This window comes from Scatophagus argus, chromosome 1, assembly GCF_020382885.2.
Source record: "Scatophagus argus isolate fScaArg1 chromosome 1, fScaArg1.pri, whole genome shotgun sequence".
Lineage (NCBI taxonomy): Eukaryota > Metazoa > Chordata > Actinopteri > Scatophagidae > Scatophagus > Scatophagus argus.
The window spans coordinates 21,421,442-21,447,869 of NC_058493.1; the positions used below are offsets into that span (position 1 = coordinate 21,421,442).

At 40.5% G+C, this 26,428-nt stretch overlaps 1 protein-coding gene across 1 annotated transcript in view; it reads right to left on the minus strand.

Moving 5' to 3' along the window:
* The window catches only part of LOC124060261 (protocadherin-9), a 181,650-nt gene extending 162,308 nt beyond the window's left edge, over window positions 1-19,342 (minus strand). The window contains exons 1-2 of the mRNA XM_046390985.1: window positions 18,600-19,342; window positions 14,978-18,125 (exon numbers count right to left, since the gene is read on the minus strand). Coding sequence (XP_046246941.1) covers window positions 14,978-18,013 — 3,036 coding nt within the window. The 5' untranslated portion in view covers window positions 18,014-18,125; window positions 18,600-19,342. The remainder of the gene's footprint in view (window positions 1-14,977; window positions 18,126-18,599) is intronic.
* Window positions 19,343-26,428: the final 7,086 nt, after the last annotated feature.

The window sequence follows — 26,428 nt, forward strand, 5'->3', positions numbered from 1 at the left end:
AGCATCATCTTTATAGCTATGTTAGAAATCAGGTCAGTTTAGGGTCACATGGGCTTTGGAAGTGCAGCTAATAGGCAACTGACACATATAGAATAGGTTAACCAGAGTACAAGAGCCTGACCAAGTTAGGACTGTGGAAAAGATGCATTAATAATAGAATGTGTGTGCTAATGCAGAAAATGACAAGTGACAATCTGACCGTTGCTTTGCACAGTTTCCTTGCAGTTTCTGTGCACATTTGCGTTTGGTCTCATGCTGAGCCGTCAACACTCCATATGTCTTCATGACATTTCATGAAACAAGAACACAGTTTTGCTGATATGGTGAGTTTATTTCCAGCACCGAGCTATTTTTTTTTCCTGTCAAGGTAAGATATTTGTATCTCTATGCTGAAACAAGACACAACGGCATAACTCTAGTAAGAGAATTAATCTTGATTCTAAAAAAGTGTAGTTTATTTATATGTAAAATCTTAAACTACTGACATTTGTTTTAAAAAAAAATCTTTTAGGATTCAATCATAGTCTTTATACTGGATAAATACATTTTTTGTACCAATATTCTGACCCAATAGAATATAGCTAACATCATGACAGAATAATAGATTCTTTACAAACCACATGACCATTACTAATCAATGACGTCCTTCCTTGTCCACAGGACAGACATGGCTCCAGATCATGTGTTCCTAATCACAAAGTAAACACAAGATCAAAGTACATGCTCCTCTAAGATATTAATCATTCCAATCTGCCCAGCATGTTGCTTTAAATCCCCTCTGTCCTGCTCTGGTTATGAATATTATCCCACAGGCTGGGCTATTAATAAGTGGACACACACACACACACACACACACACTTCCTACCAGTGAAGATATGGACCAGAACAAGGCAGCCACTGATCTCTATGGGTGAACAGCTTAAAGCAGCGTTGAATAAGTGTTGAGGGAATAAAGTCCCATCATCACCACATCAGTACACACACTCAGACACACATGTGCACCATTCATAGGGGATTCCATGTCCTGTATGGCCTGGGGCAACCACAGTCCAGCGTCTATGGCGGTGAAGGAACCTCATTGTTTCTGGTTGTTGACTGGTTTCTGGGACACTGAAACACCCTACCAAGCACACAGCAGGGATCACATGTCACATGACAAACGGAGACACAGCTTTTTAAAGATTAGAGGAGCGGGGATAAATAGGGGCAAACAAGGGGCTGTGGTGTTACAGTGAATCATATCTATGAGTCAGTCACTGTACTGTCTCACATACCATAAGAAATCTGAACATTAGGTTCAAGCTTTGATGTATAAGTGAATGGCTGATGTTCATTCCACAGCAACCGTAAGAAATCTGATGACACACTCCAACAACAGAGAAACTCATGTAATGAATTGGCATTCTATATTAGTTTCCTGCAGTGATGCTAAGTGGGATAAAAACTCTGTGGGCAGACAACAGAGGCAGACTAATCAACAGATTGGATAAAGTTTCCTTCCTTCATATCTGAGCTTGCACTAGAGTCTCCTTGTATATGTTAAAGTAAAAGTTGCAGCCCTCAAAAGAACATCCTCCTCTATTTTGCTCTGGTACTGGAGCTCAGCCTTCTGAATGTTGCTACTGAAAGCAGCCATAAAGCTCATACATTAAAAAAGGAAGTTTCCTAGAAAAGCAGTTGTGGCAGGAAATAGAAAATAAATCTGGGTGCATATATCCATTATCAGAGCACGTTATCGTCAGAGGGGAGTCTGTGGAAAGAGAGGAAACCAGGCTGAGTCTCTATGTGCATCGTACGATAGGAGAAAGCAATTTTCACCTCCTCCTTCCTCATCCCCAACACACTACTTGATTCAGTCCTCGCTAACTCTGCACAACCAGGACTAAATCATTTCATCTAAATAAGCTAGCCAAATGTTTTACACCTCTGCATATTACTGAGTGGCGATAAGGTGCTGGTTCACCATTCTGTGCAAAGCACCTCTTCCCCCCCTCCATTTTTTTTTTTTTTTTTTTGTGTCTGCTCCATGGCCTTGTTAAAGACGAGCAGGACTGTAAGCTTCTGTGCAGGCGAGGGCTGCAAAGATAGGGAAGTGCAAAAATAAGGGCTGAGAGTATTTTAAAACCCTGCCATTTCTTATACCCTTGACGATAAAACAACAGACATGCCATATTTTATGTTTGCGTTAAATATTCCCATGTGCGGTACCCCTATGACAGCTTATTCTCAGGCAGATTTATCACGACCCTTATCTGTTCAACTCACCAGACAAAGGCATGGCACACAGCTTAGACTATAGCGTTGTGATGCCTGAGGCACAAGATGAAGCATACAATCAATACAAGTCTGCAGTCTATACATTGAACAGGAGTGCGTTGACACATATCTTTCCAGCAGCCATACATCACAACTTTTAATCTAATTAGCTCCCTGAAGAGCATTATACACCCACTAATTCACTCATCTCTCATTGTACTCTCCACCAAAGAAAATCATATGCTATCCGCTTTAAGTATTGTTGCTCTTTGTTGATGTGATGAAGGGAATCTATTAATGATGCAGTACAGATTTAAGGAAATATATAATTAGGCTTAACACCAGTTAATCAGCATCCTTCATCCAGTTCACACTGGGAAATAATTTATACTTAATTCTATGATCTACCATAGTTGAAACAGAACGATCAAAACTCTCCCTGTATTAAGACCAGAGCTCTCATCTGGAACAAGACATACACAACATTGGTAACATCAAATATTCGACCAACATTTTCTGTACAGAGTTTGTTTAAATTTGAAGTTGAAGGGCACCATCCAGACTCCAATTCATCATCAATTACAAAAAAAACAATCTGGAAAGTACCTCCATATGACATAATATGTGCTTATTTTATGACTTAAGATTGTATATTTGGAAACAAGCAGTTCATGCCCGCAAAGATATTTCTAAATGTTGCTTTTATTTCCCTGTTTTTCATTACTTTGTGCTTAAATCTAATTCCTTCAAAATCCTGACAAAACCATAGTGATGCTGTTATTAGGTAACATGCTTCATGTAAACATCTATGTAGAACCAACTACCAAGTTTACCAAAGACTATGACAATATATTTATCTGCTTAAAGGTCCAATAGATAGGATTTTGGTAGTTCTCTTGGTGAAAAAAAAAATTAGATTCAAAAACAGGTTCATGTTTTCATTGGTGTATAAACTGGTGTATAATCTCCTCAAAAGAGCTGTTGTGTTTTCATTACCTTGGTATGAGGCTTTTTGATCTACAGAGGGAGAAGGTGCTCTTCCGTGGAGTCTGCAATGTTGCACTATGTTTTTACAGTAGACGAACACTGGCTCGAAAAGGGTCTTTTGCAGCTCTTTTTGGTGCATTTTCAAGGACTACTGTGGGTTATCCTGCCCTCTTGGAAGGGGAGGGTGAGAGGATGGATATTCAGTTGGTTGCAGTCTGCAATCTTGCCACTAGATGCCACTAAATCCTACATCTTGGACCATTAAGAGACTCAAAAGTAGCAATGATCCAACTCTCTATCAAAGCATCATGCAGAAGGGAAACATCAAGCAAAATGTATGTCTCTTTCTGTTGGTTTAAGTTTCTGTCTCTCTCTCTGTCTGTCTGTCTGTCTATCTGTCTTTAAAATTATTTCAGTGTAGATTTGCTGAGTACAAAACCTCTTTTTCACAAATATCCTGCTCCACACTAACAGAGATCCAAACATCTGCAGCTAGAAGCTGCTCAGTAGAACAACAGTCTTATCCACTGAGTGACCACATCAGACCAAGTGAGGGTTAAGTACCTTGCTTAAGGGCACCTCAGTGGTGGTTTCTCCTCCTCAGTCTAATTTATCCTGCATGACCAAAAACTGACCCGGCAACCTTCTGGTCAAAAGTTCACTTGTGTTACCTAAAAGGTGCAATTTGTAAAGATACAATAAGAACTTCAGTTTTAAAAAAAAATCCAAAAAAATGAGCTAACTTTATCAGACATCTATGTATTGTGTTGCAGATATACAGCATCTCCTTAAGTTAGCAAGCTAACCAGCTAGCCCAGTCTGTCTTGTAAAACCACTATAGTCCATTGGTCAACCAGTTTCAGTTGCCAGATGTATACAAGTGTTAAATTCCCTAAGCTTAACAAGCGCTCTTAGTGTTTAGTCCAATAACAGAAAAAAAAAATGAAAAGGAGAAAAACTCATGTAATGCCAAGAAATGAATATTCTGTATTTTCTTTACTAAACAGAAAAAGACAACCCTTTTGAATTAAAGTTTCTCTCTTTTGCCGAACTAAGACATGTTTACTGTCTTGTTAACTCATTGTAAAACAAACTACATTCAAATGGGACATAAACAAAATAAAACTCACCAAAACCATCTTGCTTTTCAATCACCTCTGCTTTAGTGGAAATAAATCCTCAGTTCACTGAGTAAGGTGTGAAAATATAACACCTCTAAACGCCCTTTCATCTCTCATTTCTCTGCCACTTCACCTCTTTCCTGTCCAAGTCTCCTGTGTTTTCTTGTCACCAGAGTCAAAGTCCTTATCAGAGCTGATGTAAATCACCTCCACACTGTCTCACCTGTTGTTAAAATGGCCTCTCATGAGTCCTGCCCCATTCAGGTGTCCAGCAGTGATCAGGTTGAGGAGCCCGGTTGGGGTAATCCCTGTTGCCCACGGTGACTGCCCCCGTGATCCAAGGTCGTGGTCCAACACAGTCAGCTATAGGGACACTAGCTCCATGGCCAACTGAGCTAACGATAGCTTTAGTTACAGCCAAAGATAACTGAAGCAAACAGTATTGAGTGGTAAGCTATCCAAAGTGAGATGTACTGCTTATAATTTTTTCCCTGTAATTATGGAGTTACCATCAAATTCTGGCCATATTGTACAAGCTGCCCTTTAAGGGCCCTTTCTCTTTCTTTTTGTATGTATGTGTATGTCAGTCTGCCTTTGGAAACAAAGGGGAAGTAGAAAAATAACACTAGCCTCTGGCAGTAGTGTGATCAATGCACCTTCCTTCAAAAAATATCTTATACATATATTACATGGGATGGGCTTGTCATTCTTGCAACATGACTGCATAATTCACCTCTGTCCTGAAGGATTCTGGGCTGTTAAGGGTGAAAATGAAAATAGTTTCTCTCTTTGTCTAGAGTCAAATACATATGGGGATTCAATCTAAGAAATTCACTCACCTTTCTTCATTTTTCCCCCAAAAGGGAAAAATATGAGTGACTAGATAATGGTTCAGGAAAGATTACACTAGAGGAAAATGTGACTGAGACTAGACCATGCTGTCACTAGAGGGAAATATGACAGTGTGTGCATCAGAAGCAGAAAAAAGAAAATACAAGGCTCAAATTCTTGGGCCCTCTTCAAGTGTCTGACTGATCCTGATTTTAATTCAGTGCAATGGCGTCGGGCAGATGACTAATTTAGTGAAGCTCCCAGCCAACGCACTATGTTCAAAAAGCATCTGTCAATTCAAGGAGATATGAGAATGTAGCATATGTAAGCATATTCAGTGAAGTCAGTATATTTGCTAAAAACTAAAGTCAGCTATTCAGCCTACTTTAACACTGAAGACTTCTAACCTCCTGTTGTTCTGGATATTCCTGCATTCATCTCACCTGACGTAAAAATAATCAAATCTCTTGTTCTATTTTCATATTATTGAATGAAAGGTTTGATGTGTGCTTTAACGTGATGTTTTTGTACTCTCCTTTAATTTCATTCTTTTTTCGGTCTCTTACAGGAATAGTGTGACTCTATAATGACTGCTGTAATGCTCACATTTGGCAAAAGGTATACAACATATATTTAAAGCAGTTCTAACGCAGCTGCTTTCAAGCTCATCTTTAACCTCTTGACTTCGGTCCTTAGTGAGCACTGAAAAGCTGCATATACCACTTCACAAAGACATGCTCATATCTATAAATGCTGTACCCCTTATAGGCCTACACAGACTTTTTATGACTGAAAAGAGTGTGATACTCATGAATACTTTTTCATGTGCAGCCTTCTCAGCCTTGTGAGGTGTCTCAGCTTCAATACTATTTCTAAATGTGTCAGTTGCAGATTTGATTTTACTACATATAAATTGGTTTTTTGCTTGTTTGTTTTTTTTCCATTTATTTGACACCTAGTTACACATTAGTTGTTAAGTGTGTCTGCTGGTGGGTGATGGGTGGAACTGGATTAAAAGAGTCACCACTCCCAATAATTTACAGGCAAAACACGTCACTGAGTTTTGATACTGAAAACCTGACTGTCTTTTTAATTATTGAACATTTTGAGTGCTGAAATTTGAAGTGTAATGGAGTATCTTTATCTAGCTGTATTTCTACTTTTACTCAAGCTAAGGATCTAAATACTTCCTCAACCACTGCGAGCAGCTCATACTGTATGTCTGACCACCAGTCAGCCAGTCACCTTTATTGACTTAATGGCTATGTATAATGAAACAAGGGCTGCTTTGAGGACAGTGTTTAAGGAAGTCCAAGAACAGAATTTCTCTAGTTTCTCTCCAGTTAAACCGAGTTAAAAAGGCATGTGACTTTATCCCTGTGTGGATAATTGTTGGACGGGATGTTATGCTCTGTCATGTGCACACAATTTCATAGAGGCAAAGTTCACAATGTGAAGGGTTTATTAGTCTGCTGAAAAGTCGGTATCTGCTTGCTATTTGCTAATTGTTTAATCACTGGAAATGGTTGTATGTTGCATTTTACCAATGGCATGTTAATTGAAGACATGCTTGTTTTTTCACAGAAAAAAAGAAGAAAAAGACTATTCATGCACTACATCTGAGACTTTCTCTAACATGCCTGCAAAGAGCAGAAAAAAAGCAAACAATGCAGTAAATTTACCAAATTCAAAGATAGCGAAGCATTTTCTAAGACCTGTGTTATCTCCAGTCTTCTCATCCCACAAGGATTCCACACAGTTTGGAAATCTGGTCACATGAGAGTGGGAAACACTGACAACATATTCTGAGAAAATGTTCAGAGATGCAAGACTAACACTCCCTTCTCTCCCACTGTTTGGAAAGGACAGGCAATATGATTATTCTTAAGGTCACAAGTCAGGTTTCAAATTCCAGTCAGTAAGTGCACACAGCTTTTTGAAAGTGACCGTATAGATGAGGTCAAACTTTAAAGCCTATATTTATTTATTTATTTATCCTCTTTTTCCCCCTTTGCCCTCACTCAAATGAAGAATAAGCTCCGCTTCTGGCTTTAAAATGGAGTGGACAGATTAAGCTGAGTTAGGCCTACTTTCCATATATGTGTTGGCATGGCACTTTGAAATCCACATCCCCCCTGCGTCTCTCTCTTTCTGCAAAGACCAGTAAAGAGGTGACACAGCTATATTTCTTAAACTGGAAGGTAGCCGGAGATTAACAAGTGAAAGTGTCACATAAAAAGTCAGCTCTTGCAAAAAAAGAAAATAAATAAATAAATAAAAAAGGAAAAGAAAAAAGAAACATTGCAATAGTGTTGCTTTTCCTTAATATTTTATAGATACCCACAATACATTATGAATGTATTGTTATTATAGTTCGGGTGGGGATGAAGATGATGATGGTTGTGGTGTGGGTTAGGGAAATTCCTGTAATTACAGTAAACAAAAGATTGACTTTGACATTTTATGTTGCAGGATTTTGCAGTTAATTTACTGCTCAGGCTCTGCACAAATTCACACCTCCTATAATTAAGTGCTGTTCAGTTACACCTGAGTCTTAATTGTATTAAATGTGCAAGAGTGAAGACACAGCAAAAATGTCCAGGAAAGGATTACCTCGTGGCTTAAGACACTACCACAGATTTTTAAGGGTATTTTTTTCTCTTTATACTTTTTACTCAGGGTCAGACAAACTCAAAGTCATGAGTTCACATTGTTCGCCAGCCTGTCTGAAAATTATCTCATGCTCACGTGTCCTGAAAGAGTTTTTGGTTGTTGTAAAGGTTGGTCCTGTCCACACTTGGCATTTCAGCTGTGTGTCAGTAACTGTGTGTGCCTCAATTCAGAGATTAGATTCAGTCCAAGTGAAAAATCTGTTTGTTTCTTAAGTTGGCATTATAATCAGCCAGGACACTTGTTTAAGGGCAAATGCTGATTGGAACTGGTCCACACGATAGCTTGACTGAAACATATCCCAGTTCACACACAAAATGTTTTATAACAACATCACAAAAGTAGAACGGACGAATTAAAAACAAGAAGGAAATAATCTCATTGAAACATTTATTAAGAAATTATAAAGGAGGAATAGCACTGTTCAAATAAAGCTTTTAAAACAGAATGGGAGTTGCAGTGTACTGAATAACTGGCAGAGTTTATTGCAGATGTAATTAATGTATACCCAGCAATGGGAGGGGGGGAAGAGGGGAAAGCAGGGCAAACAAATGAAATAAAAGAAAAATAAAACAAGTCCATTATTGTTTACCACAGCACATTAGGCAAGATTACCAGGAGTTCAATTAACATGAAACATCTCATATATACAAGAAAGATTTACATCGATGAGGGTTACACAGTCTTTGTGAGCTATGGGGCCCAGTGGCAAAGCAGTCAATGGCAGTCACATTTCAAGTCAAGTGTGGCTCGTTGCTTGAAGGGTTTTTTTTTTTTTCTTTTTTTTTTTGGCCAGCAATGCCATCATCACAACTAGTCAAGACATTGGCACACGCTAGTGACAGAGCAGAGGCCTGACACAACAACCCAATGACAAGGACGCGTCTCCCTCTGGGTTTGTCATGTCAGGACATACAGCACAACTTTGCCCATCTTTTTACCCCCCCCCCCCCCCCCCATACACCCATCTCTCTCTGGTGATAAAGGGAGAGAGGATGGTAACAGGAAGAAAGTGGGGCCATGTGCTGAACACAAAGCACCCTCATCTGTCACAAATGATCAGAACACAAAGGTGAACACACCCTTGGTGATTTAGCATTGCATGTAACGGCACTGACCCCAATAAAGCATGGGTGAAAGGTGTGGGCTAGAAACAGGGAAGATAAGGAGTGGGTGGAGGGGCCAAGTGAGGAGTGGAAAGGAGAGATGGGTTGTTAGGGTGGGGGCCGGGGGAGAGGGTACTCAAACAATGAAGTAGCATCATAACTTCATCTTTTAATATCACTTTTTTTTCTTGTAGACAAGCAAGTATTCAAGAAACATTTTCTTCCACCCTCTACTCTTATATTAAAGGTAAATTTGAGAGAATTCAGTTAAAGTGTCGCTATCGTAAGTGTTTTCAGCTGCAGTTTTGTTTTGTTTTGTTTTTTTTTTTCAACGTGCAGTGTTATAAAAAAAAATATGAAGCTAGAATGTCAACTTGATTGATTGCTTTAGAAAAATGGGAAATGTGTTTTGTAGATTAGTGAAAACATGGAGATGAATTAAGTAATGACAGTCCCACAAAAGCCACAGTGACTTTGGGTTTTGTGCATGCAAAACATTAAACTTCACAAAGCAAATCCCGTGAAGATTGATGATCAATCAATTTGCTCTGAAAAATTGCAGGGAGGGATGATGAAGTTGAGATGAATGGGTTGCCAGCAAGAAGGGATGGACAAACAAAAAAAAACAATACATATTCGCAAACATGTAACACCTTTTGATATATGACAATATCTGTCATTATCAAAACTGTGTCATAGAATAAAACCGTGTAATGAAAAGCAAAGGTGAGCAAGTCTCAACACATATATACAAATGACTCACAGAAATGAAAATCAACAAAATGTAAAAAAAAAAAAAAAAAAGGTCAAATGTAATTCCTGGTAATTTGCCATAATCTGTGTTTTGGCAATCCTGTCACTGGCAGTAATAGACAACAAAGAAAAACAAAACAAAAAGCTATAAATAAATAAACATATTAAAGATCAGTAGTGCTTTCTCGGTTTCTCAGCAGCAGAAAATAAAGACATATAAATTAACTCCGTAGTTCAGCCAGTGTACCAACAGGGAGCTTTGATTTATTTTGTTGTTTTGCGCAGATAAAACTGGATCCCCCTTGGGGCAAAAATCTACTCTGGTAGTACTCACACCCACTATCTTAGTGTAGTCTACAGTCCATTTCATTTCCTTTTACCAACCTAGACATAGAGGACATGACAAGCTTTATAAAGAAATACAAAGTTGTCTGCCGTGAAGGGCCCTGCAAATCCTCCACTGACGATTTAAAGCTTTGATAGAAACTTGACACACAGACTTATGAGCTTACAATCTCCTGATAGCTACATTTGTTTTGACGATCTGCTACATTTTACTCAATAAAAGAAGTGAGTGCAGGTTATTCTGGTTGCATCTACCTGTAGTTTGCTTCATCATTAAACTCATGTTGGCAACAGACCCCAAAGTAGATAACAAGAGAATCTGGTTAATGTATTCAGTTTAAGCATTTATTCATACGCACAGACATGATGGGTTTTTACAAGTCTACATCCATATTTTCAAGAAAATGTTTAATTTCACTGGAACATCTTCTGTGAAAAGTATCATGGACATGTACAGTATAAGAGATCACAAACACATTATCCCGAAGAAGTGACAGGATAGCTGAGGAGAAGGATGTATGATCACAGTCGGCAACAATCACTGGCCTCTCTCCATCTTCCTCTTTCATCCCGCCAAACTCTGTGTCAGCACAACCCAGAAGATATTGCAACAGACTTTTCCCCTCAGGTGCAACATTGTCATAGTTCATTAATCTTCTCAAACTTCTCCTGCTGCCATCAGCCCCCGTACGTACTACTAATCCCCTTATTAATGTGGCAAATGAACCTGCACGAGAAGGACGACTCCCCCAAGGCTCCATAATTACAATGGTCTGTACAAACTCCTGTTTGCATAGAATGTCCATTCATTAAATGTACTGACAACACAACAGCAGGAATTCTCTGTTAAATCCCATTCTTCCTCACAGGCCTTTCACTCATCCTGTACTTTAAACTGAATACTAGATCTGCTCTAATGTTTAATGGACAGCTCATTTCTTCTGACTGATACTGTAACTGGTCACAACAAGAAAAAAAAGGGAAATTCTAAGTGAGTCTGAGCAAGACACAAAAACTGGACAAAGCTGAAAAAAAGGGAATTATTTTGTTTAAGTAAACCTGAAATGGATTTGTTTTCTGTTGTTCTATATGTGCTGTAACTATAGTGAAGCTGCATAAAAGGGAGCTGTTATACCTTTCCCCAAGAGCTATGACAGGATTTATGCAGAAGAAAAACACTTCAGAGCAGTGTGGGATAACTGAATTGTAGGTACACACAGCCTTTCAGTGCTTGCATATTTCCTCCCATGAAAGGAAAAACACTAATAACCCACAGCAATTAAGCCTTTTTGCACATGATGTGTTCAGGCCACATGGTTGCACAACTGAATTGCCTATATAGGGACGGTAATTACGCATCTTTACATATAATGTATACAGCCATAACATAGCAAAGGGAAAGAAAATGCATCTTGTGTATCTGCAAGAACGGACACATGAATCTGCATATGCCCACCAACTCAACAGACAATAAACAGCCTTATTTTCACATTCACCATGGGATTTATGTAAGGCTAATGGTGAAGTGTGAGAACTCAAAATCTGACTTGTAATCATGGTGACTACTTTCGCACCATGCACACCCAGTAAAACCATGTTAATGTGTCCGTAACATGAGCCTTGGGATCTAATGTGCTGTACGTGGTTAACACGTAGCCGTTGGGCTCATGTTAGTGAAACACATTTATGTCTCCCAGTAAGACTACCAAAAGAAAGAAAGTAAGACTGATAGTGAAACAGCTATGATTATACTTGGTTTCTTGGATGCTTGAGTTGCCTTGTGAAACTAGGACAGTGTTTTCATGCTTTTTTCCACAGTGTTGTTTACAGTAATGTAGGTCCCTGGAGGGTAAATAATAAGTTGGGGGGGGGGGTGTATTGCTCCTATTGCTCTCAGCAAAGTTTGGAGTCTCTGTAAAACTGATTCCACTAGGCATTCGTCTGTGATGACACTGTTGTCTGATATTTCCATTTCCTATGTTCTAAATTCTCTGAGAGGAAGAAGCCACTGAAACCTCCACATTTTGCTACTTCACCTACTTGTTTATCAATTTCCTTTCAGGTTCCATATTTATTGATTGGTGCAGATGTTACAGAGGAGTGACTCTTGACAACTGAAACAAAATGGCTTTTCAATTCTTTGATAGAAGGTCAGTTTTAAAAGCTCCCCTCAGCTTTAAACCTGTCTTTCTGTTGAATGTCCTCTTTCACTTAATTGCCTTTTTCATGTCAACTTCAAGCAACAATGGGTGACTGATGATGGTTTGTTACTCAAAAGGCAACGATCTGACTGCTAAACTTAATTCTATCATATGCCTTTGGGACACAGTTTAACAGCTCAGCATCGTGCTGAAGTTATTTTCAGCGTAGTGCGTGAAACCACATTTTAAACCAGCAAACACAACTGGTAATAACTTTAAATGATATTGACTTATTTTTATTATTTGTGTAGGTATAAGAAATCTTTTAATAACGCAATTCTTATCTTTTATAAAGCGTTCCATCTCTGCGGGAAATATGATATGATAATCCAGCGATATTACCTTTTGGATATGCGCTGTACTGTTTAAAGATTGACTCAAAGGTTATTGTTTTTATTCAATAAAGCGGCAGAATTCAAAAAGGAATGGGAAATACTACTACTCATCTACTTATCAATGCTCATGAAATGGAGATGACGTTCACATTGTCAATACAAATGGCTGCACGGCGCAAAACAATCAAAATATGGATGCGGAAAAGTGGTAACATACCCTGCTTTATCCAGTAAGACAGTCAGTGCAGTCTGAATCATTTTAACCACAATCAATAGCTGCCATTTAACCTCAAACCTGAAGTGGGGTCCTTATCAGTCAGATGTTTTGGAATAATTACGACTAAGAACCAACCAGATATGCCTGAAGAGTCTTCATTACAAGTCTCAAAAGACAGATATCAGCTAACAGCAGAAAGGTAGAAAATTACTTTTTCTTCTTATATTTAGGAAATTTAGATAAGAAAGTGTACACCCTTTTGTGCAGTCAATATATTAGTGCATATTCCTCTTTTTTGACAGCGAGTTGTGTCTCTCTTTGTATCTGAGCGATATTAATTGATCAATAAATACGTGAAATCAATTTAACTATTCATTTGTGAATTGTATGATTCTATGATGAGATCAGTTTCAACTCTCAGCTTCTATAGAAATTGTATTCATGTTGTACACAAATATTGATCTGATTGTACAGAACATGTCAGAGGAAAATGTGGGAGCAAAAGTGTCTGCAACAGTACATTATTTATATTATTGATGGCACTACAGAACACACTGGCTTTGTTTGTGTGCGTCCTTGAATCATTTGTCAGAATTATTGATTCCAATAAATCTTGTATGGAATTGTGGGATGATTGAGTGAATCAATGAAGTTGTGCTTACAGTATAGTGTCATATCTCATGTGTCCTCCTCTAGGGTTGAGTCCCCACCGCCACCACCACCCATTTCATCACCTTGTCTCGTCTCTCTTCACACACATCACCAATCACACACGCACCAGTGGCACCTGGCAAATGATGCCAAACTGAATGCCTCTTTTGACTGCTGCCTCTCACACAAAAAACACATTAAATGCAACCCCAGATGCAGTGACCCGGAGGTATGCATCGACAGGAGTCGCACAGTGTCACCCCTGTAATTCCACTCTCTCTTCCGGATAGATCTTATCACTCACATCTCTAACTGCCGTTATCAATCTTCCCTGTGCAGCCTCCACATCATTAGGCAAGAGTATTTCACTAAGAACACCAACACAGGTTTCACTCCTTTCTTCTCCTCCCTTACATTTAGAAGTCCACTGCAGGTTGGCAAGGTGCCAGGCTGTGCCATGCAGCGCAACACTGCCACCTAAAGGTTCAGTACCACCACCCGTCTAGCCTGACCCACTGACAGCACTCTCACTCTGCCTCCCTTTCTCCCTATGTAGCCCCCCCACACACACACACCATCTCTGCTGCTCCCTGTATTTGTCCACGTGTGCTTCATTAGATTAGAATTGTGTGTTGTGTGGTGCTGCTTTATTAGCAGAAAAATTAATAAGGCTTTGATAAAAAGCAGCATGGATTACGTTGAAATTTGAGGCTCATTATTGGCTAATCCTTTTTGAATTGGATGTGTATCAAGTTCCAGACAAGCTTCACTCAGTTCGCTAGTGTGCCTTGAGAGGAGGCATTTAATTCAAGCTTAGATGATGTGGTAAAGCCTACAGTGACATTCACAATACCACCGCAGCAGACTAATTATGGACTGCTGTTATTGCTGCAGGTGTTGAAAAGGTCTTTTGCGAGATTACAATACACACCAAAAACAAAGAAACAAACAAAAAAACATGAATACACTCAGAGTTTTATGAGGAGGGATGTGAAAAGCCAACTAAGTTTTTGGAGAATGTGTGCAGCATTTATCTATGATGACAACAGTAATCTGAGTAGATAGGCAAGAAAAAAATGTTTCTTTCACAAAGAACACTGAGTCACAATTAATGTTGTGTCGTTACATTTTACCAGTGATCTAACCTGGGTGCCGAATAGACAAAGTAAGGCAAGGCAATCACTCACCCACTTGCATTTTGTTAAATGTGAATTAAATAGATATTAATGACAAAACATCAGTCTATAATTACGGTATGCATGTGATTGTTGGGTCCATAATCAACTCCTTTACTTAGCAGTCGTTCAAGTTACTTTTTCCTCTTTTTTTCTTTTTTTTAAGTTTGAGAAACAGTGGAACTTGCAGATGCAGTATGACTCCTGTACTCTTTTTCTGCTGCTTCACAGTAACTTAGAGTGAGTCTCTAATCTAGACTGGCACTTTAGCACTGTGGAACAGGGCAGTTATAGGCAGTACTTATAGACCAGTAAAAGTGCTCTTTTACCTGCTGTCTGGTGTGCATGGGTCCCTTCGTCTTGAACCCTCCTTGGGAACTGCACTCTGAGGCACTGAAGTGGTCGGAGCTCGTGGAGGACCTCTTGGAAAGGGTGTCACATCCCCCAACAAATGTGTTATCCAATGGGAGCTCCTGAATCACGTGATGCTTCTTCACTGAGACCGGCGTGTCGGCCTTGAGGTGAAAGGCCGATTGCGGCGAAGCAGACTTGTAGTGCCGGGCCAGGTCTGGGCTGCTGGGTTTGAAGGTTGTGGTAGGTGTGGCATTCCAATCAAAGCGTCCAATCCCTTGCTCCTCCAGTTCGGTGGGTAGGCTGATGGTTCCGTTGATTGGCTCGTGGGCAGGGTCGTCAGGTTTGTTCCCCTCAATGGTGACAAAATTGAGCAAGGAGCTTTTGGGGGATTTTCTTTTCTTGCGCTTTTTCTTCTTGTTCTGTTTGTTCTCTGTGTTGGGCGACATCCACTCAGCCCCCTGTTTTTTCCTCTGTGCAGCTTTGAACCTGGAAGCATGGCGGCAACGTAGCAGCACAGTGACAAAGATGACAATAATCACCACTAAGGCGCCAGTAACAAAGGCTATCATTATGGTTAAATAATCGCCACTTTGATATGTTTCACTGCTTTCACCGATGTTTCGGTCAATTGGGGTCTCCATGGTGCGTCGAATAAGGTCATAGATGAGTGTCGAGTTGCCTACAGTGTCATTGACATACAGAAATACCAAAACCAGAGTATGAAGAGATTTGGGATATCCCAAGTCACTGATATTGACCACTAATCTGTGTAAGCCTATGTCAGTCACTGCTGGTTTTTCCTCCAGAGTAATATTCCCTGTGACAGGGTCGATCCTGAACAGACCTTTGTTGTTCCCACTCACAATGGTGTATTTCAGTTCTGCATTCATTCCTGTATCACCATCTACTGCAAACACCTCTGCCACCACAGATCCGGGGATAGAGGAGAGAGGGACAAGCTTGAAAGACGTGTTGGAGGGAGGGTAAATGACGATGGGGGTGTTGTCGTTCACATCAATGACATTGATGGTCACCTTGGCAGCTGAGGAGCAAGGAGGCCTGCCACTGTCCACAGCCCTGACATCAAACGTGTAGGAGCTCTGTTGCTCCCTATCGAATGACACATTAGATTTTATCACCCCAGAGTAAGGATCCAGTATGAAGTTTTCATTGTCATTCAGTATGGAGAGTGAAACAGCAGCATTTTCTCCGGCATCTGAATCTGTCACAGTTATTACCCCAACGGTGCTGTATTTAGGAAGATTCTCCGACACAAAGAACTGAAAGTGGTTATGTGTGAACTTTGGGTTATTATCATTTTCATCCAGTACAGTTACGATAACTGCCGCCTGCGTTTGCAGAGGGGGTGTCCCATTATCTCTTGCTGTTACAGTGAAGAGAAACCTATCCTGATCCTCTCGGTCAAAAACCCTGGATGCCGTCAGGACCCCCGTTTTACGGTCGAGATCGAAGAACGACGCGTTTGGTCCCAGCTGATAAACAATCTCTGCATTTTTCCCACTGTCTTCATCAGTGGCACTCAGAGTAGTGAGGAAGAGGTCGCGTTTGTTATTTTCCATGACAGCCAGCTCAATAACTGGCTGAGTAAAAATTGGCGGGTTGTCATTTTCATCCTCCAGCCTCACTCTCACCAAGGCAGTCTGATTCAAGCTTGGTTTACCAGAGTCAGAAGCTACAATTTTAAAGTTGTATTCCTTGGTCCCTTCATAGTCAAGAAGCGCAGATGTCTCTAACAGATATTGGTTGTCATACACGGCTTTGAGATGGAAGGGCACATCCTTCTCGATGAAACAAATGACCTTGCCGTTGATGTCAGTGTCTTTGTCTGACACGGTGATGAGAGCTATCTTGGTATTGATGGGATCCTTCTCCGAGAGGAAAACAGTGCCATTAATGGGACTGATTATGTATCTCAGGTCTATATTAGGTGGATTGTCATTAACATCAGTCACATTTATGGTAACAGTAGCTCTGGCAGGACTAGAGCTGCCATCACTAGCTAGAACAGACAGCTTATGAATAGCAGTCTCCTCTCTGTCCAGAGGCCTCTGGACTGTAATTAGGCCAGATGTTGTATTTAATGCAAAGAGTCTTTTTGTAGCAGGAGACACCTGAGTCCCAAATACATAACGTATCTCTGCATTTGCCCCTATGTCTGCATCCGTGGCCTGAAGCTGTACAACAGACGTGCCAATAGGGGAGTTCTCCGGAATATGCACCTCTATCTGACCCTCTTTAAACACCGGCCTGTTGTCATTGACATCTGTCACTGTAACTTGGAGAATGGCAGTGCTGGATTTCTGTGGACTGCCACCATCCTCCACTTTAATTTTCATCACATACGTATCCTTCTGCTCTCTGTCCAGATTCTGCTGCACGATGAGTTGGGGCCACTTCTCCCCCTCAGGCGTTTCTACTATGTCTAAGCCGAAGGCACTCTGCCCGTTGATCAGCTCATATTTGTGGACACTGTTGGGGCCAGTGTCTGGGTCAGTGGCAGAAGGAATGGCAAAGCGGCTGTTAATGAGCGTGTTCTCGGGGATGGAGATGTTGATCACAGGGGACGGGAACATGGGGGCATTATCATTTGTGTCTTTGACAATTATTTTGATCTTAATCAGCCTGAAATAATCATTAGGCAGGACGACCACTTCAATTTCAAAGGAGCACTCGCTGTCCTCAAACGAGGGACCGGGGCACAACTTCTCCCTGTCGATTCGGTTTGATGTTGTGAATATCTCACCAGTGCTGCTCAGAACACGGACCAGTGGGTTATCTCCTGCTTTGGAGACCAGCCGGTACACCAGATTGGCACTTGCTCCAGTGGCAGCATTTGTATGGGAAATGTTTAGGTCCTTTGGTATGTTGCCAATGAGGACATTTTCTTGCAACTCCTCTCTGATGGGGTAGATTAGCTCTTGGGCTATTGAAGGATCTATCCATAAGCAGGCAACTAGGGCAGCCAACAGGTAATAATCTTTAAGATCCATGACAGTGTAAATATATTTCCAGCCTTCACAACTCAAAGGTTTCTTTCTATGCAACGTTGTCACAGCCACTGACTCCCTTGCTTGTGATAGCAGGACACTTCCACGGACAAACCTACGGATACATGACAGAGTTTGTCTTCAGTGAAATAACTTTGCCATGCACGGGAATTAAATGTATTGTACAAACACCCCCCCAGTCAGCTGTTTAGTCCACTTTTAAAAAAAAAAAGATTCCCATATCACATCTGCCTTCAGGCCTTAATCAACAATACAGAGAAGAAGAAAAAAAAAAACAACAAAACACTGCAGCAACCATTTAGGCAGCCATTCATGTCTGCCCCCCCACCAATATCCTCTACATTTTATAGTCACTAAGAATTTCTCCTAAAGCTCCTAAAACCCCCCACAGCCACAAAACTTCACGACACATAAGCTACACAGTCTTATTAATTTTTACACTTAAATTGCCTAAATTAAAGAACTGTGTGTGGGCTCCTAAACCAATGAATGAAGCACAGAAATATAAGCCCAGTCAGAATTTAAATCCTTACTGGGCAGCTGAGACCCGTTCTTATCGTATACATACCCAAATCCGTTACAGCGCAGGAGAAAAACTGGAGTGTGTCAGCTCATAGTCTTCTCATCCAGTGTGCCTGCGAGCGTATTCGGGTAAAGATATCCTTCTCAGCCAGATCTAATCTCTGGTCCAAGACAGAAAGGGGGGGGAATCGCCTCGCAGGAGTAATCAGACTCTAAAGCAGGTTTTGGGGTAAAAGCAGCTGGTCGCACAAACTGGGGTAAATTAGAGGCTGCATATGTCGCAGTTCCGTCTCCCCCATTTAACTTCAGGAATGGACAGGATCTAATTGTGCGACCTGCGGTGATTGCGGTGATCAGCGTCGCACTCCAACAGACACAACCAGGTGGTCAGTGGTTTTTGTGGTGTCTTCCATTAAAACGGGTCCCAAAATCAAATCTCATCTCCCCTACACGTCCCAAGGAAACCGGCTTTTTCCTCCCCACGGCTACCTGTTAAGGTGAAGGCGCCGACGAGATGAACGCAAGAGGAGACACTCGTGTCCCGTCATGTTTCAAGTTCACGGAGCACCATCAATAAAGAGCCGGTGTACACACAAGGTTAAGAAAAGGATCATGAGGGCATTTAGGTTACGAAAAAGAAACAAGAAATCTCAGAGTCGATCCCACTTGGAAATGCCAGCCCCAGTAAAAACGCTGTTGAGTGTGACACCGATGCGCAGCGCGTAGGCTATGTGCCGTTTATCCTTGCACTCTCACTCCCAGAGCAGAATATCTTGCACTAACTCTGTGTAAACCCATAGGAGGGGTGGTGAAGTACACCACACCGACGCCCCCCACCCACCCACCCCGCCGACCCTCGTCATTGGACACCGCCCCTCTCTTTCAGTGGCGTCGACAAGCCGAGAAGCAACAGGATTGGCCCGACGTCACGTCACTTAATGCAGAACCGGAGGGCTGTCCGCGGTGAGATGCTCCGCGAGGATGCTGCAGGCTGCAAAGACGCTTAACCAAAACCTCGAGGCTGGAGGGGGATGATGATGATGATGACGACGATGATGATGATGAAGCTGCCAGTGCTCCTGATGATAATAATGTAGAAAATGAGTGTCTGTCCTTTGGCTTTTTACACTGTGGATGATTATTTAAAGGCAGATAGCAGTCACTGTCTCCACAGGGAAGCATCAAACGCATAAGCCAACCTGTTAGGCTGTTGTCAGGTAGGCTGCACTAATTGGGGTGGACACAAAAAGCCAAAAGACAGGCACATATATATAAAAAAAAAGATGCAATGCAACGGTTTCCGATGGATATGACTTGCCAAGAATAAATACAGACAGAGACAATATAAGCCTTGTGCGAGAGTCACTGATAATTGCACTCTAAACAGAGAAGCCGTTGTCTAAGCATGTTTGCACGGGGTGAGTATTCACGCTCTGTCCGCCACACTTGGCACCCTGCAGCCAGTCATCAGCATTTGTCCGTAAGAAATAACCTTGACAGTTATCCCTGTCATCAAAGCTATACGGCAGCGTGTGGTGCGGGCTCTTTGTATAATGGGCGAACGGCATCTTTCTCTCTCTCTCTCTCTCTCTTTCTTTTTTTAAGTTTACTGCCTAGTGGTAGGGCTGTGATGATCTGAGAACGCTGTGATGTGACTTTGGAATTGCCCAAAACCGCAGATGATCTTACTTGACAAGTTTCAAAGCAACAAGAGGAGACTGAACTGTATAACTGAAGTCGAGTAAGTCCCTCCAAAAAAAAAATAAATTAAAAAAAAAAAAAAAGAAATGACGCCCCAGAAGTGACACATGGTAACTAGAAAACAGCCGATTTAATGAAATGGAAACCAGATCCAGAGTCCATTTAATACCAACTGCCATCCAATCATTACTTAATTTCAATGCAGTAGATAACCTTCAATATCATCCACGGCTCTGTGCCTGAGCTGCTGCTGCTGCTGCTGAGAAGGGCAAGCTGTTGAGCTCAAAAGCTGAATAGCCTGACGCGGTGAACACTGCCATCTTGAGGTGCTCTGACACAAATGCCTGAACTGTGCCGTGAGCTTCAGAGCCTCGGAAAAATAGCCAACTACACATTTCTGATCCGAGACACAGGTTCATGCTGTTCAATGAGTGAACACAGATTAAGTGTGACTCGAGTACAGTGAGAATAAAGAGAAAACAAAAGTGAGAATAAGCCCCAGTGTTGGCAACTGGTAATGAGAGTGATGCAAAGGGACCTCCACTGTGGTGAGGTGAGAACCAGGCTGCAAATGTCTCCCGAGATGCTGGCTTATCGCCCGGTCAGCAGTCCATTAGTGCAACCAACCTGGTGGCCTGACCTTTTTGCCTCTGGGTCCAGCCGTCAATGTCCTTTGCTGGGAGAGAGCAGCTAAAGGAGTGATCTGTCACTTTAGTTTAAAGTCTGACACCCTGATGTGGAGGAAAAAAGTGACAACATAACTGTCTACAGTGGTGAAACACTTTCTTGCTCTGCTGGCCAGCTGGAGTCATTAAGAACTTGCCACTTGCTTTTACTTGCTTGCTGGAAATGTGTGTGTGTGTGTGTGTGTGTGTGTGTGTGTGTGTGTGTGTGTGTGTGTGTGTGTGTGTGTGTGCACGCGCACGCATTGGGTTTGTCTGCAAAGGAAGAATTATGTTGGGATTTAACAGAATTTTGCAAGATTGCCAGGTCTCTAAGGTGTTGGTGTATGTTAGTGTGGGAAGATTGCGCAGTGATTGGGAGCACTGGACAGAAAGTACATTGCGAATGCCAGAAAACCCTTCATCTTGTGAAGTATCCGTGAAGACTGGTATTGATCACCAACTCCATCAAATCTCGATAGGTATATCGTTGTCATGGGTTAGTAAAGTGTTACATCACTGTGAATAAGTTGAACTTTACAAAAGTAAGACTCTTAGTATTATTACTTGTTTCTACTGTGATTATATATCACATGACCTTGACTCAGGCACCAGAAGGGACTAAAATCAGTAAATGCTGCAACTGCACAGCTCCTAATTCCAAATTTATCCTGTCTCTCAGATTTGTTATCTCCTTATTTAGTCTGGCTGCAGCTAATGTTTCTGCCAGTCAAGTTACTGACAAGTGATGAATAATGTAGCATGCTAATATATGCTCTAGGTCTTGTGGTGTACCTCCTACAATCTCACATTGAAGAGAGAGCCTAAGGGAAGGGTCCAAACCTAAGGTCTTATGATTCCCCATATGCCAGGCGCAGTCAATCACACTATTCACCTTGGTTTGATTCTCGCACTGACTCATTGACTTGTTCATGCTGTTGAATTGGCTTCATGAATAATACAAGGAACAAATATGTTTATCTTTCGTGTCCATTAAAGTACAAGGTCAAGCAGGTAATTTATGTATTTTCTAACTTAAACAAGGTCTTAGAAACTGGTGCAGAAAAATTTAAACAGCTAGTGTCACAACTTTTGGTGTTGATACTCAGCCAAGAGGCAGCAAACATGGCTGAAAGATGAAGCCAGTGTGGAGGAGTGTCATTCTTCCCTCAGTAAAATGGTTCCCAGTGCTTAATATTTTAATCTGAATGCTTTAGCTTCTGTATAAAGAAATGATTTGCCCATGCTTGGATTTGGGGTAACATCACAGACAAGAGAGAAATGTTGTTACTGGAACATGATGTTTTATTACCAACATTCCCAGTGAGAAAATTCTGTTATTATCATTGAGAATTTTGCTTACAGCTGTAATGGAGTTCTTTGAAATGACACATTTTGGTCAGGAGAAGAAGAGCAAGTTCCATAAACTAAATCTTAAAAAACTTTCTGTGTTTCATGAGCTAGTTATGCTCGAACATATTTGCAATTATTCTCCATCACGGCCTCAGTAAGGGAGAGAAAACCACTTCTGTGTGAGAAACATTCATTTTAGAGGGTGAGAGCTGTTTGAATTTCACTGCTGTCTTTTCCCACTGTGTATACATGTTCAGAAAATCCAAAGTAATTCAGCCAGAAGCACACTAATTATCCAAATCCCTTGTAATATCAAAAATAAATAAATAAATAAAGTGTTGTACGTCCTTTTAAAAGACACAATGAAGGTAATGAACATTATTTTTACATTTTTTTTCAGACCTTAGTTCTTGCTATCGCCAGCCTAACACAGGCAAACATTAGTGGAACTATTAAAAAATGAGCTGGATCCTGCTGCCTGCGATGCTGCTGTACCACCTACCTGTTAAGCATTCAAAATGAGACTTATGACCAAAACTCTCCTACAGAAACTATGGTTTATGGTTTAGCTATATTTTGAGTATGTATGAGATGCTAATCAAGAGACTCTCTTTATTTCGCCACCCAGATTGTTTGAAAATATGGAAAATAACAATTTTCCATTTCTATGTCTTAGCTCAGTCTTTATGTATACAGTATTTAAAACCTTTTTGTGAAAGAAAAGAGCCAAAACATTATCCACCTTCACATGACCTTCCTTTCATTTGCATGGGAAAAAAGACAAGAAAAACAGTTAGTGCAATCTTCTTCAAAGGTTTCCATGGTCATCTGTTAGTATATATATGTTTGACAGAAAATAAAAATCATTGCTGTGTCATCCGGATCCTCTTGGTGCTGTGATTTGGTCAAGGAAGGGTTACCATGTGTGTTTAAGCCTACTTGCTTTCCCTAATGTCTCATATTGGATTCTTTCCATATAACGAGTTCTCTGTGATCCAGGTCTCAGAACAGGTCAGATATCTCTTTGTTTCAGAACTGAATGATGATTTTCTTTGCAATAATTATTCCATTGTGCATGAATTATGTTTTCCAACAACTTCCAACAAGTTTCTAGAACCGTTTCTACATTAGGAGGGAGATCATGGCCATAAACATCGAGCAGCAATGAAAAACTTGTAGAGTCTGGGGCAGAACCAAAACATTTTCCATCAGATTGTTTGCATTTAATACTAAGTGGTGATGAGGATGGGTAGAATGATGGTTATTTAGCATGTGAGTCTCTTTTCTTAACCCACTGAGTGCACTGGTTTCATTTGTTCCTGGTCAATACCACAAAAGAGCCACTGCAACTGCTGATGAAAATTTAGGCCTTTTCCCTCAAAACCCTTTTGCCAGCGCAACTTCTCTCAAGAGTGGTAATGACCCAGTGGATAATTGGCATCACACATGCTGTGGACCCTGAATACTAATCAGAGCTTCTAATCAGGCATCTCCAATTTAAAAGTTTAGAGTGAAAATTTGGATAGGAAATGTTTTTCATTTTCTTTGAAAGGGATTTCAGTGAAATAAAATCTTTGAATTCCCTTCAGGAACTGATGTTGCCTCACTTAACATGGTTGTAACAAGGTACTTTGATGTGTCAGGGACAGAACTTTACAGCTCCAGGCTTCTGAGTTAAAATGTAAACACCTCTTTTAGGTAATTTTTTGATTCACCATATGGTAACTGCATGGGCAACCCATGGTTATTGCTGAGCTTTCTTAATTATTGTAAGACCATTTTTTAGCACATCCTTTACTGCTTGATGGTTGGCATTTTAGAAGTATAACGCCATTCAAAATAATCCTTCCAACATTGATTGACACGTTGTTTGATCAAAGAAGATATCTTGGGTGGATTAGAGTTTCAAGAGGTCTAAGGTGCAAGACATCTCCGTAAGAAATGCTTCTCTTGTCTTCCCTCGGACTGTAATTTGCTCACTCCTTTTGCATTCCATCTCTCCTCATTTTTTTCTCCTCCCTGACACATCTGAATCACATATCACTTTCCAGACTGTGCACCGAAAAAGGTCAGACATTCTCTTCCATTCTCTTTTCTTACTGATGTGAAAGTCAGAGGCCCGCCTGTAGTGGCTGAAATGGATCCTGGTCAAAGACTGCTGCAAACCGAGGCAGGAAAGTTGAGCAAGATCCTTTTCTGCTCAGCACACAGGCTGATTTGACCTTGTGCAAGCAATAGAAAGTTATGAGATATTTGACATGCGCTCCAGCACCAGTACTTTTTCAGATCCCGTCAAGCTGAGTTGTACATTTTGACAGGGAATACATGTACTTACTTCAAATTTAAAACGGCTCAACAGAATCTATAAAATGGACTTATGTCTCAGGTATTGGCTGATTGGCTTAATCACTATTCCTTTTTACAGTATCTCTTTGCTTCTGTTCTGAATTGGTCCACAATAACAGGTTGGCAAATAGCCCCACAAGTCACAGCTTTGAAGAGTTTGTTTATTACTGCTCATAAGCTTATTTTTAATTACTGATTAGATAACACAGAATCAATTAGATATCATTGCTACAGAGCTGTGTCATCATGCATATTTTATGAGGCTGTAAGATTTTTAAAAGAGGCTCCAGTCAAGTATGAGATGTATACTGATTTTATCGTTCTGGATGTACAGTGATAGTGACGTCATCTTTTTAGTAAAACGGTATCAACTGGTTGGTACACATTTATTTCTTCTGGTAATTATGACTCTAGCAGTGAAGATAGCTCATGACAAGAGGGACGATTGCAAGGAAATGCCCACATATATACTGAGACAGTAATGTGTCATCCTAAAGGTCAGACTTCTACATGTCAGTTTTTGTCATGCATTAGCCAAGCGCTTTCCCATTTAGTAAGAGGACAAAGCTTATTAGTCATTCTCACAACTTAACAGACTACTTTACTGATTCGCTTGCTCACAAAAATGTAACAAAGGTTCACATAAAAGGCAGTTAAATTAGCAAGTCTCCTGTAGAACATTTGTTTGAATCCTACTTATTCACGCACTCAAGGTTCCAGTCTGAGATCCTTATGCAAGGTTGGAATCATCCACTAAAATAACAAATAAACAAACAAAAAAAAAGACTATTTCAGTGTTTTATGCATGCCGTAGGTGTTCCTTTAAGCAGACAGTATTTAACAGAAACATAAGAAATAATGTATTTAAATTAGATACATTAGAATCTATATTTTTTTAATTATTATCCTGCACAGCCTCTATCTCAGAAATGTCTTTGGTGTTCATCTGACTTCTCTGTTTGTCTACTGGATGCATCAAAACATTAAAAAAAACATCAGTATTAGAGAATCTGTGATAAGAATCCTGTCCTGTGCTCTTGTGCAGTCTTGATACCACCAAAACGTATTTCAGCATATCCAACAAAGACACAGAGAGAAAGAAAACAAAGACCTTGGTTAAATTACACTGATTTACAATGTTAAAATGGTAGGATCACTCCGTAGGTGTGCAGTCTTGGTTGCAGCTGCACTTTTATGTAACTACCCAGTTTTAATCATTGGTCTACAACAGACAGTGACTCATTCGCTCAGAATTAAATGCCATGTGTCCTGTAATTACATAAATTTATTCCGATGTTCGTTATGGTCACTGAACAAGAAAGAGACAAATGATAATGAGAGCGTCTCTATAACTTAAGTGAAAGAAGCACCTCAACATTGTCTCTGACCCTCGGTCTCCTCGTGGCCATAATACTGCATTCACATCATGTGAAAGTGACTCGAAAATACTCTTCAAGTGGTAATTACAACTGGGTTTTCGGTCTTTTTCTGAGAACACTGATATAGTTGAGTCAGAACTAAATAATATGCAAGGCAACTCTTCTTGTAATGCTAATTTGGTAAATGCACACTTATCTATCCTTATATTACCAACTCTTTCTATCATACGCCAGCATGATAATGTTCATTATTTCAACAGGGTCAAACAATTTTTTTCATTTGGTTTTTACATATGTAGTAGTGGAAACATTATACAACCTTGAGTGTTAGATAAGATATATTGAATCATTGTAATATTTTAAGACAAACGACATGGCAAGAAATTATTTCACCCTGTTGGATAATTCAGTTTAAGTTGCAGGAAACGGTTGTT